The sequence below is a fragment of the Accipiter gentilis genome, chromosome W, assembly GCF_929443795.1.
Source record: "Accipiter gentilis chromosome W, bAccGen1.1, whole genome shotgun sequence".
Lineage (NCBI taxonomy): Eukaryota > Metazoa > Chordata > Aves > Accipitriformes > Accipitridae > Astur > Astur gentilis.
In genome coordinates, this window is record NC_064918.1 from 9,097,594 (window position 1) to 9,110,951 (window position 13,358).

At 42.4% G+C, this 13,358-nt stretch overlaps 1 protein-coding gene across 1 annotated transcript in view; it reads left to right on the forward strand.

The window, feature by feature from the left end:
* Positions 1-3,579: 3,579 nt before the first annotated feature.
* LOC126035262 (leucine-rich repeat and fibronectin type III domain-containing protein 1-like protein) overlaps positions 3,580-13,358 on the forward strand; it is a 56,947-nt gene continuing 47,168 nt past the window's right edge. The window contains exon 1 of the mRNA XM_049793638.1: positions 3,580-3,806. Within this exon, the coding sequence (XP_049649595.1) occupies positions 3,679-3,806 (128 nt within the window). The 5' untranslated portion in view covers positions 3,580-3,678. The remainder of the gene's footprint in view (positions 3,807-13,358) is intronic.

A 13,358-nucleotide genomic window follows, 5' to 3' on the forward strand; every position in this document is an offset into this window, starting at 1 on the left:
GCTTAGCTTGTTCACAAGCAGGTTGGGAAATGCCGTACGCTGCATTATTTCCTGCTGACTTAGTGAGCTGCATCGTTCAAACTGTGAAGTCAAGGTGATTTATTATGGGCTCTGTAGGTTTGAAAATGATCAACAAATATAACATTTGAACTACTGCTGGTAGTAAGGTGAAGTTTCAGTGAGCTCAGCCAGGGTGCAATACACTCCTCACATTGGTCTTGTTACCCAACGTAGATGTGGAGGAGTTGGTCTGCTTAAGGTGTCCTCTTCCATATTGTCCTGGTCTTGTTTGTTCTTCTGAATCTTGGGCTTTAAATTTTACTGCCGCTCAGTTGTTCCTGACTTACTGTTCCCAACTCAGTCCACCCACTGCAGTTATTGGCTTCCTTATCAAGGCAATTAAACTGTCTATCAGATTTCAAGAAAGGCCTTAGCTGAAATTTCACCCTGTTGGGATTTGTCAGGAGTTTTGAGAACGACAGGTTTGAATTTATTTTTTTTAAGAGGTTTCAAAATTCCCCAGCATTTCTTCACTTTCCTGTGCCGGTGGTTTTTGTTGCCACCCAGCTGTTGACTCATGATAACCCCTTCTGTGTCTGCTTAATGGTGAAATGTCAAAGTTATATTGCAATTTAAAAATATATACCACATATACCAGCTGTTCAGTGTCAAGGAGCTGCAATATGGCCAAAAGTAAGTTCAAAATTGTGACTCTTAATACGTCTATGGTAATGATCCCCTGCAGTGGCATCTTAACACTAATTAACCTTGCATTGAACTCTCATTACTGGTAGAACTCTAAACCAAAGCAAGAGATGAAGGGCACAAAATCCCCAATGCTAAACCTTTGCAGGAGGCTGTCAGCAGTTTTGGGGGGATGGAAATTTCCTCTTTTCATCTCAGGACTGTTTTGGTTGTCTGGACACCTCCTCCCCAAGAAAACAGAAAGGATCAAGTCATGTATTTTGGCAAACCCTGAAAGACCTGCAGGACCTGACTCTGAAACCCTTTGGGGTTGGGATGATATTTGCCCATTGCTTCCTGCTTTTGAACAACCTCACCCTACAGCTTTTTGTTTATGAATAGATTGTAGGTATCTAGAACCAAGATTTCCACCACCTCTGTCCCATAATGATGAAGTATTGGAGTTTATCTTAATGTTTCTGGCACATTTGTGTTTTCCTGGAGAATTCTTTATTTCTCTTGGTAGCATAAAACTAAAAAAATCACTTCATAAATTGCCAGAGTTATATGCAGAACGAGATGGTTAATGGTTGGACTCGATGATCTTGAAGGTCTTTTCCAACCTAAGTGATTCTATGAGGCAGTAGGAGAACAACTTCCAGGGTCTGTAAATAAAAGTGTATCTGTCTTGCTGTGTTGTAATATGGTAAATGGCTCTGTCTGCTGGTGGCAAGGTGAAGGTTTTGTTGCCTGCCACAAACACTAAAATCTCATTGCTTGGGATCTCTCTTAGTATTGATTTTAAAAGCAGCTCTCGGCAAGCATCAAATTATTAATCCAACCAGTAACTTCACAGTTTATAACTCTTAAGGCATTTTTTTTTTATGTTGCCCTACCAAGACACATGATGTGAAAATAAATAGAAGCGGAGGGGTGAGCTCTGGTTTTTTTAATGGCTTCAAGGGGAGTGGGAAGGAAGAACAACTGGAAAGGTGGGAAAGAAATAGGGAAACTATTGCATGCTGTGAATAGTCTCCAAAATTTGAGCCACTGTTCACACCATCAGGTCCAGGTGTGACTACAGCTGCTCACCTGTGCTGAGTGCTTATCACTCAAGAGGAAGGAGAAGGGATAGGCTCGTTTGCACAGAATTGCAGCTAAATGAGGAAATTCCCATCTCAAGGGCCACTGCTTCATTAGAAACCAACTTTGCAGAAATCTCGAGTATGATTTAATTTCTGTTAAATAGGTACAGCGTTTTAACTGGGCCAGTACTCCTGTATTTGGGGATTTTTGGTCCAGTTTTGCTGTCAAACAGAATGTGCTGCTGCTGCATGATACCTGGCAGGATGCTGAATTTTGGGCCAGAGAGACTCTCACATGTGCAAGTTGATGGATTCTTGACGGAAATGTCCATGTACTGCTTAGTTTGAAATATAGTCAATCTAATGTGGTTTTGTACAGGCAGGATAAATAATATAATTCCTGCTAATGTGAATGGGACCTATTAATAGCCTGACACTTGGAGCTGGTTTATGAGCACTAGGGTGCACAGTGTAGTAGATCTATATTAATTTTATTTCCTTAGCGCTCTCCTTGGGCACTTGGGGTACATTACCTTGTTTTATGCAGTAGATCACAGAATCATAGAATAGTTTGGGTTGGAAGGGACCTTTTAAAGGTCATCTAGTCCAAGCCCCCTGCAATGAGCAAGGACATCTTCAACTAGGTCAGGTTGCCCAGAGCCCAGTCCAATCTGGCCTTGAATGTTTCCAGGGATGGGGCATCTAGAACCTTTCTGGGCAATCTGTGCCAGTCTTTTACCACCCTCATCATAAAAAAAACCCCAAACTTCTTCCTTATATCCAGTCTAGATGTTTGAGCCTGTGTTACTCTGTCTACAACTTTTAATTTCTGGAGAAAAACAGTCTCGTAACAATTTCTGGCAGGTTTAGAAGAGGAGCTTTAGAAGAGAAGATTATGTTGAGATTGGCTGCCCTTTCTAGGTTGCTGTACCATTTGGTATTCAATCCTTGCAGCTGCTGTCTCTGCTGTGATATTCACTCCTAATGCTTCTGATAAAGTGCAATTCTGGAAGAGAACATAACTTCTTAATTTCAGGATGGATGGCCACTTCGTGATGTCCACGATGCTACGTTGTGAATCTGACTGGAGAATCCATTACCTTGAGGACTCTGTACTGAAATGAACCGTTAATGAAAGTGCAAGAGACTCCCAAAAAGCAGCACAGAGTGGTACAGGTTTGACACTCAACTCGAAGGTCAGTTTGAAGGAAGAACAGCTTAATCCCCCCTGCTTTTCCATCAGGATAGGGGCCCTTTTATATTTCATTAAGACCTTAGAGCTATATTCTTGTATTTGGTCATTCACACAAATTAAAATCACAGTAAAATCCCCCTTAAAAAAAAAAAAAAAAAAAAAGGTGGTTGAGCTTCCGTTGTTTTTTGAACTACCGTTTCTTCAGTTTCCAGAGATGGGTGTTTCAGAATTAAGTTCATATGAAAGCAAACAATCTTTCTTTAGAGTAAGAAAGCGGTTTTTTTGGAGAACAGGGCATCGATCCAAGTAGCAACTGGAACGCATGAAGTGCTGCAATTAGAAAAGGCAATAGCCACTACAGCCAGTATGAATAGTCCCCTAGACTAATACTGCGTTAAGGTTATCTACAACTATTTTGTTTGCCATTGTGTAATTAGATTTGGTATTAATATTTGTTTTCTGTGCTCACAGCGTTGCTTAGTTTGGCACTGTAGGTTTTGGGGAAGTTATCAGTAGGTTTTATGATTCAGAAAATAACTCTAAAACCCCTTCTGTGTTCTCTGCCAGATTTGTTGGGCAGATCTTGTCCAGTGTATGCAGGTCTCTGTGGGAAATGCCACTTAGCAGTGAGCAAATGGGCACAGTTGCAAGGGCACATTGTCAGCAGCAACATGAAGCTGTGTTATATATAGTCCTGTGTGCCTCCTCTTGGATATGGATATTGTAATTCTTCAAAGAAAATGCTCCAGGATGCTGAGGGTGAATAGAAAAAAGGCTGAGGTCGACTACTGCAACCTGCAGCTGAACTACCAGGAAAAGTTTATGCATCCAGTGACTGAAAGGTAGGGTTGATATTGGGACTCTTTCCCATCTTCTGTTTTTACTTGCATTTCTGGGGGCTTTTTATGCAAATGGTTTACATGCTTTTCCTGCACACTCGTCAATACCTGGGAGGGTGTATGTGTTAGATACTGCAAAGGAATTGAATCATGAATAATTCAGTTTATTATTAATAGCTTACTCCAGTTTGGGATAATTAATTCACCAGAATGGACTTAATTGTATAGATTGTTTCAATAAACCACCAGAAAAATGGCTATGTCAGTCCTGTCTCTGAAACATCCTGTTAAAAATCTGCAATCCTACAGAATTTGGAGCATCAATGAAAGAGGAAAAGTTTATGTATGCTTAGTGATTCTGGTCAGATATGGTACCTGCAGGTAACATATTCCATCGGGGAGTAAAATATATCTACAAGTTTCACACTGGCAGTTGTTGCAGAAGTACTGTGTAGTTCTTTGGACTTCCATTTCAAAGCAAGATGGATCAAGGAGAAATGAATTAAATGAGATAAAAAGATAGCAAAGGGTTCATTAGGCTTATTCCCAAATGAGCACCCTGCAATTCACTGCACTCGGCTTTTTTAACTTGCTGTTGCTGCTACTTTTCTGACCCCTTGGGAGTGTGCATTGCTTCAATTCCTGGTTCTTCCTCCAGTTTAATCTCGGCAATTGTGCATTTGTTTGTTGCTTGTAATGCATTTCGTATTTCTGCTCTGCAGAGAGGGTTAGGAGCGGTTTTAGGGAAGGAATGTAGCCTCCAAGACCACAGAGCATTTAATATTAATTCATCAGTTGCTTTTTCGTAAGTCAAAACTCTTGAGAATATTTAGGAAATTTGCTTAGAAACCTGTGAAAAAGCTTAAAGTTTTGAGGTCACCAAGGTAAGGACAGTGTTAGATATGCTTTAATTTCTAACGTCTGCTAAACTAGAGTTATCTGGAATAGCACAACAAAGTTTTACATGAATAGAATAAAAAGGGGCTGGAGCTTTCTGATTATCTCACAGCAGCAAGTAACTTGGGTTTCCATAATGCTTTTCACAATGTAGAACATCTTGTAGCACTTTGCAAAGCATTTAATTACTGGTAATGCTAATGCTGCGATTCTCTGGCCTAACATTTAAAGGCAGCATCAGAAACAACAATATTCTTTATGTTTTAAGTAGTAACATTTGGAAACCTTTCAGCTTTCAAGAGCAGTCCCTGGCTTCTGGAAGGTCAAAAAAATCCTGGAGGCAGCTGCGGTTAAGTTCAACCATACCCTTGTATTCCTCAGCCTGCAGAAGCTGTTTTAATTAGGGGAGGAAGGTTATGATGAAGTAGGCTTTTAATAGCCAGTCTCTGAAGTGCTAAAACATTTCTGCAAGAAAGGGGTTTGTGTTGTGTGGGGTTTTCCCTTTTATGCTTTCCAGTGTGAGGATTAACAAAGTGGTGGTGTAAATATGGCAGTTATTCGGTGCTCCAGAAAAACCTGTACAAAGCGTTGTGCTTTAAAGCCTGCTTCCATGGAAAGGAGAAACCTTAATTCGGCATTGGAATCACAGAATCATCAATTGTTAGAATAGTTTGGGTTGGAAGGGACCTTTTAAAGATCATCTAGTCCAACCCTCCTGCAATGAGCAGGGACATCTTCAACTAGGTCAGGTTTCTCAGAGCCCCATCCAACCTGACCTTGAATGCTTTCAGGGATGGGGCATTGACCACCGATCTGGGCAACCTGTTCCAGTGTCTCACTACCCTCATCGTAAAAAATTTCTTCCTTATATCTAGTCTGAATCTACCCTCCTAATTTAAAACCACTACCCCTTGTCCTATTGCAACAAGCTCTACTAAAAAGTCTGTCCCATCTTTCTTCTAAGCCCCCTTTAAGTATTGGAAGGCTGCAATAAGGTCTCCCTGGAGCCTTCTCTTCTCCAGGCTGAATAACCCCAACTCTCTCAGCTTGTCTTCATAGGACAGGTGTTCCACCCCTCTGACCGTTTTTGTGGCCCTCCTCTGGACCCACTCCAGCAGGTCCGTGTCCTTCCTGTACTGACATCCTGCTCATCTCCATGCCGAATATAGTCAAGAGAGGTTGAATATCTCCCTGGAGAAGGCAGAGGGACTGAGCAGAGGGTCCCATTTGTCTTAATTCAGTGGGTGGAAAGATCTGGTGTGCTGCTGTGGGGTACGTGATGGTGTCAAGAGCAGTGCAGAGAGGTTTCCTATGATGAATGAGGATTTGAAGATTAAAACCAACACCTGTCAGGAATGATTCAGGCATAGTTGATCCTTCCCATGCATAAAATGAGACCTTGCCAGTTTAATAAAATATTTATGGGAAAAGGGAGAGAATTTACAAATACCATGAGAGCTGTACAGCAGTATACTTGAAGGCTGAGAGGTATGACATGTGTGCTGTGTGTTATATGGAAGGAAAAACATGTTTCCCAACAAATGCCGGTTCTATGTGTGTGAGAATTGTGCTAAATAATGATGCCTGTGGAGCTGGACTCCCTTTTGCTTGCCAGATGCTGGAGGAAAAAATAGAGCTTTCTGGTGCTCAGGTAGTCTTAGTGTGCTGGACAATTCTAAATAGTTTTCCATTTTTAATATTAATTCACATACAGTAGAGTCTTTTGAGAGAATGGGAGTGGTGAGCCCCTTATTCAAGATTTATAGTGGTGCTTGCTCTTGCCCTGAAACACCAGCTCACTTTCCTCTGGGATTAGGTAAGATCTTAGTGTTGGAAATCACTGTGTATTATTATTTTTTCTAATGTTATGGATTTTTTTGGTGGTGTTTACTATCTGTTCCAATTTAACTGGAATAAGGTGTTTAAAGGAGATTATGTAGATGTACTTATTTATGCACAACATTAACAGCTTGGATGTGTACCTACAGCTAATTTCTAGAACAACAATGTGGGGCATTATACAACCTGGTGATGTTAAGAGGCACCCTCCACCTCTTTCTAGTCACAGGCTTGACCTCAGATGAAGAGAAGAAATAGGATGTGTTTAAAAATAAATAAATAAAACAAAACCATATTTGGATACAAACATTTCTAAACTGTATTCAGCCAGGCTCACTGAGCACTGATTAAACATTCAGCAGAGATATTCAGCAATACACTTCTCACTTCTAAAAATACTTTGTCTCCAAGCATTGTCATTTAAGGAATTTCTCCAGTGTGGGGGGGGATGCTTTGTAGCTACACCAGAGCTCTCCAGAAACAGCCACTGTAGATAGATGGTGGGTGATTAATCAACTGTTTGAATCCACATCGTGCTCCTGCTAAGGGTCAAGAACTCTGTGTTAGAGCAAGTGTGTTTCACTTGGTATTTCTTAGCCCTGTTCTGAAATGGAAGCCTCTTTATTATTGCTGGGGTCATAATGACAAACTACCTCATTGTGAAGAGGCTGCCATTCTCTGCTGCAGAAATCAAGATAAGCTACACAACCAGAGTTAATTGGCCCTCGTAAATAGTCTGCCTTTGCTGACAGCTCCTGCAGCGTATTATGCGTATCAGCAGCAAGAAGACATTATGTAGTTTTATAATCCAATTCAAAATAGTTTAAAAAAACCAAACAAAACCACAACCAAAAAATCCCACCAAAACTTAAAACGCAGGCTTTGTTTTGCCCCCCCCCTTTTTTTTTAAATCCTCTCCCCCTCCATCTTTAATTCTAGTAACAAGCAAAACCTAGAGACTTAGATTGCATTTCAGTGATTTATTTTTTTTTCTTATTATTTTAGTTTTTTCCCCTCTGGTTTTTTATGTTGTTGTAGGACTCCATTGTCATCTTATCCTATCTGCAGGATAAAAACAAACTTACCATCTGGCAATCTCAACTTTTACATACATCAGTCTCCACTTCAGTCCTTTTTGGAGAATTTATGAGCATTTCACAAACAAGGTGCTCTCTAGGGGCCAAGAGTGAGTTGCTTTTCTAGCCAGTATTGGGTTTTGTCTCCTTTATAGCAGATGCTTGTATGATTATAGAGACTTGTTCCCTTTCTGCTGAAGGCTGCAGATCTTGCCAAATTGTCTCGCCAGAGCACTTGAGTCTTCCTGTGTAGGAAGACTGAAAAAAAAACCCAACAAAAACCACAACACCCCCACCCCCCAACCCCCAAACAAACAACAAAAAACCCCCACCAAACAAAAACCTCTTAATTCTGCTCTTCAACTGCAAAGCCAGACTTGGTGTTGAGTCCGAGGGATGCTTAGTGGTCAGGAATTAATTGATACAGAAAGTGTCTCTTTTGTGGTAGAGGGGTCATTTGCATGGGGTTCATGTTTCAAAAAGGAAAAGAGTAGCTTTTTAAGCATTGCTTGGCAGATTATTTTCTAACTAAATATTTAACATTTATTTCTGAAGGGAATGGTGGTAACTTTTGATGCTCAGTTTGCTACAACCTTTGAGGAGCTTGATGTTTTTTTTGGATTTTTTTTTTTTTTTTTGTCCCCCAAATGCTTCTGAATCCTTTATCTACAAAGGTCAAAGTGACACTTAACATGCTAGTTTCTTTTATTTCCCCAGTCTGCTGTATCTTTTGTGTTTTGACTAATAATGTCAGTCTAGATTAACTTTTGGCATCCTTTTTGTCCTTCAAAGGCAGCATATCAGCTTTTCAATGTACTCTAGCCAGCGACAAATGCAATTCAAACTGGAATAAAACTGGTGCACACCACCACATGGTGGTACATTAACCACCTTCTTGAAGAGTTTTGGTTTGTATGGATGTCTGAAGTATGTGTTAATTGTCTTGATGAATTTTTTTAACTAATATGTCATCTTTGAATATATACCCAGCAAGCTCCATTTGGATCAAATTGGTTCTCAGCATATCTTTGCCTTGCTACAAGAATTTTCTATCTGCAGCACAAATATGCTTCTTGAACACCATCCCAGTTATTAAGGCAAATTAAGAACTATGGTAGAGCCTGTTGAATAACTTCCATGTGTACCATGGGCTGATTAATAAGCAGCACACTGGATTATGAATGGTCTCTATAGCTTTATGTTAATAAAGGGAAAAACTCCATTGCTTCTTTGCACGGTGCAGTTATGTGGTGAGATGCAATTAAATGCAACAATCTTAAAGGGCTTCTTGATATCAGACTGGTCTGAGGCAAAGGGAAGAGTGGGACTTCTGGGTTGTAGGAGAACCAAAGAAGTTGCTTTTTGGTAATGCCAGGACAATTGCTAGAAGCTATTCGCTGACCCTCTGCGGTTTTGGGCTGTGAAGCTAAACCATTTGGCAATCGAGGAGAAAATAGATGAGCTGGCAATTATCACAAAGGCTCAGGAATAATTTGTGCTTTTTAAAGTGTAATTTTGGACCTTTGGGCAAGGCACAGTAAAGAGTCTTTATATCTGCTGTATATGTGTTTACAGTGGGCTTGTTTCTTATTGCTATGCTGATCAAGCTGGCATCCCCTGACACGTGCGCTCAGCAAGAAGTATTTTCCTACAAACTTCTGATTTCGTGGCATCTGTGGCTTCCTGATTTTTCTGCATTAATCAGGGAAGGTGGTAGAGAGAGATCCTGCTACAAGCTAATAGAAGAAATTGCGAGCCGAGAGGAAAGGAACACAGTAAACTTTGCACAACTGTTCTGAACAATTGCAATTTAAAAAAAAAAAGTCATTAATCTTGATGCCAAGGGGTTTATAAGTCGCTTTGGAAACTGATGCATGCTGGGCAAGAATGCTTGCCTTTGTGATATGGTTTCATTACTTTGTGCAGCATGTGACCGAGTGTATTGGTTTTGTGTGGCAAGGTTTTGGTAACGGGGAGGGGGGAGGGAGTGTTACAGGTTACAGGGGTGGCTTCTGTAAGAAGCTGCTGGAAGCTTCCCCTGTGTTCGAGAGAGACCCTATACCAGCCGGCTCTAAGACGGACTCACTGCCAGCCAAGGCCGAGCCAATCAGCGATAGTGGTAACGCCTCTGTGATAACATTTTTAAGAAGGAAAAAAGTTGGGACAGATGGAAAACAGCTGCCGGAGAGAGGAGTGAGAACATGCAAGAGAAACAAGCCTGCAGACACCAAGGTCAGTGCAGGAGGGGGAGGAGATGCTCCAGGCACCAGAGCAGAGATTCCCCTGCAGCCTGTGGCGAAGACCGCAGTGAGGCAGGCTGTCCCCCTGCAGTCCAGGGAGGTCCATGGTGGAGCAGATATCCACCTGCAGCCCATGGAGGACCCCACGCCAGAGCAGGTGGGTTCCCGAAGGAGGCTATGACCCCGTGGGAACCCCGCACTGGAGCAGGCTCCTGGCAGGATCTGTGGAGCGAGGAGCCCACAGAGCAGGTTTTCTGGCAGGACTTGTGACCCCGTGGGGGACCCATGCTGGAGCAGTGTGCTCCTGAAGGACTGCACACCGTGGAAAGGACCCATGCTGGGGCAGTTTGTGAAGAACGGCAGCCCATGGGAAGGAGCCATGTTGGAGAAGTTCGTGGAGGACTGTCTCCCGTGAGAGGGACCCCATGCTGGAGCAGGGGAAGAGTGTGATGAGCCCTCCCCCTAAGGAGGATGAAGCAGCAAAAAATAATGTGTGATGACCATAAACCCCATCCCCGTCCCCCTGTGCCGCTGGGGGGGGTTGGTAGAGAAATCTGGGAGTGAAGTTGTGCCTGGGAAGAAGTGAGGGGTGGAGGGAAGGTGTTCTGACATTTCCTTTTATTTCTCATTACTTTGCTCTGGTTGATTTGTAATAAATTGAGTTAACTTTCCCCAAACTGAGTCTGTTTTGCCCGTGATGGTACTTGGTTGTAGGGTTCAATTATATGGAACTGAGTTACTGGGCCTGAAAGTAGCTCATGGTTGCAAGACCATTCCAGACGCCTTTAGAAGGCCTTGAACAGAATAAACAAGAAGATAGAAGAAGAAAGATCCCAATTAGAAAAACACAGGTGCACATTCCGCGATAAAGGGAACTTGGCACAAACAACCTCAATTCGGGGGCTTATCTTGACCAATTAGACTGAGACAAGTTTCACATGCTCTAACATAGCCAATTATGTCCTATATTTATGTGCGTGTACAGAGTTAGTATAACCAACTCTATCTTATGTTTATATGCGTGTATAGTGTCAATATAACCAATCACGTTTTATGCTTCTGCACGTGGACACCAAATGCTTGCATGCAGCAGCCAATCAAAGCTTTTAAACAACTTAGAGAATTGTATAAGAATGATCAGCTAGGCTCAATAAACTGGCGACTTTAATCATCATATTGGTGTCCTGTTGTCCGGTCCCGCATGGAATAACCCTACATCTGGCGATCTCCGACATGATCCGGTAAGGAACAAGAGGTGAACGCTAACGACTGAAAAGGCGGGGGAAATTGCTGGTGGGCTTAGAAGAGAACCACCAGGCTGCTCAAGAGAGGCAGGAATTGTAAGCTTACGTGATAAACGGCTGCATGGGTTTCGCAGCATCTGTGAGGGAAAAGGCAGCCATAAAGACATTTATGAGGCTGGTTGAAAAAACAGAGATGGGTATTAAAAAGGACTCGCTTGTAAAGGAGGTGAGCGGTCGGGGGATGAGATGGGGTCTGCATTTTCCAAAGAAGAAGAAGCAGTAGTTAAGCTCCTCCAACATATACTCTCAGAGAGAGGCAAAAAATATGATAAAGCTTGTTTAAAGTGTCTTCTACAATGGAGCAAGGACAGAAACCTTTTAATTAGTGTGGGTACAGCTTTTGAGCTTAGTACCTGAGAAGCTATCGGAACCTCCCTATGGGATGAAATTAGTGACGGGTCTAAAGAAGTTAAAGGTCTTGCAACTTTATAGAAATTAAGACAACTCTGCAAGAAATGAAAGCATATCGTAAAGCATCTGCTTTTGCTGCTCTCTCTCCAACCACAAGCAAAAGGGAAAAGCGGGGAGAAAAACATAATGCAGCGAGAGAGACTTTTGGCTTCCCTGGAGCTTGTCCGCCTGCTCCTGTGCCCTTGACTTCTGCTCCATTCCCTGGGACTGCCAATATTAATCACCCATCTGACAGTTCTTAAGCCTCCCTAACTGTACGCTTAAAGGAAACCCTACAGAATCGGGGAGTGAGTAAAAATCCGCCTACGAGAAAACAGCCCGCAGATACCACCATTCAACATGAACAAATTATACCTAGCATATACCCTGATTCAAATAATGCAAATGAGGATTTGGCTACTATAATACTAGAGCAAAAAGAGAAAATGCTGGAATTGCTGGAAGTGCGTCCAGAGGAGACTCTAGCCAAACGATCGTCTAGCCAGCTGGACTGCACGGACAACCTTCTCCCAGGAGATCAGTCACCCTGCTCATTTGGAAGTAAGGTGAGCGGCTAGAAGGATTAAAATGGGTGCCCAGATGCCTATGGATAGAAGGGGGAATTGTACAAATGCTTTCGCATATCCTGTCCATGAGAGGGATTAAGTATGATTCAAATACTTTACATATGATGCTGAAGTAGCTTAAGGACCGTGGTGCCCCCACTTCGAATGTAGAAGTCTTTGAAGTTAAAAATTGGGAAGAAATGGGAAAAGTAATTTGGGACTTTGTATTGCGTGGGGATGTGAGGGCTCAGAGGGTCTCCGCTGCATGGAGATTGGTGCTGGAGGCATTGAAGGCCCTTAAGGCGGAGGGGGAAGTGGCTGCCGCTGCAAAAATTTCAATTGAAGATACCCCGGAAAAAAAGAAAAGCGTGTGTGGCGAGGTGGTAAATAATTTGGACAGTGATAAGGAATAAAACACCGAGGGAGATGTCATTAATGGAGGCAACGATCAACCTTTAAGTAACCTGCCTCTCGAGCAGAGACCTATCCCCTTTGCACCTCCCTATGAGGCAGATACATCCCCAGGAGAAGCTATAAAAAAGCAATGGAAGGACATAAATGATAAAATGTTAACCGAAGATCTTAATCCTGTGGCTTTTCCAGTTACAGTCAGGCAGAATGCCCCAAACGTGTGGCAACCTTTCAATTGGGATTTAATAAAAGAAGTACAGAAAACAGTAATGGCTAATGGATTGTCTGCTCCATTAGTCAGGCGTTATTGGAGAATGTATTTTCTGGTCAAATTTTAACAGGCTTTGACTGTACACAATTGGCTACAATGATTTTAACTCTGACTCAGCATCTGTTATGGAAGGTGAAACGGGCAGAATTATGTGGTTTAGCGGCACTAAGAAATTTCAACCACCCAGAAGGAGATCTGCGATATGTGATCACTGCTGCGCAAATGATGGGGACTGGTGACTTTGCAGATGTTAATAGGCGGACAAGGCTACCGGTGGAAGCATTGCAGGAGTCAGCTTCCTTCGCTCTGAAGGCAATGGTAACCTTGCCTGAAGCTGGAAAGCCAGAACAATCATTTACAAGTATAAGGCAGGGTAATACGGAACTTTATATGTCCTTTATTGATCGTCTGCGAGATGCTATTGAAGACCAGGTAGATGGTGCTGATGCCAAGGAAGCATTGATAACAACGTGGGGCCGAGGTTATGCTTGTATTGTTACAGATCACGGAACAAGATGGGTACCAGCAAAGTGGGTAAAACCCTGGACAGTTGTTACATCC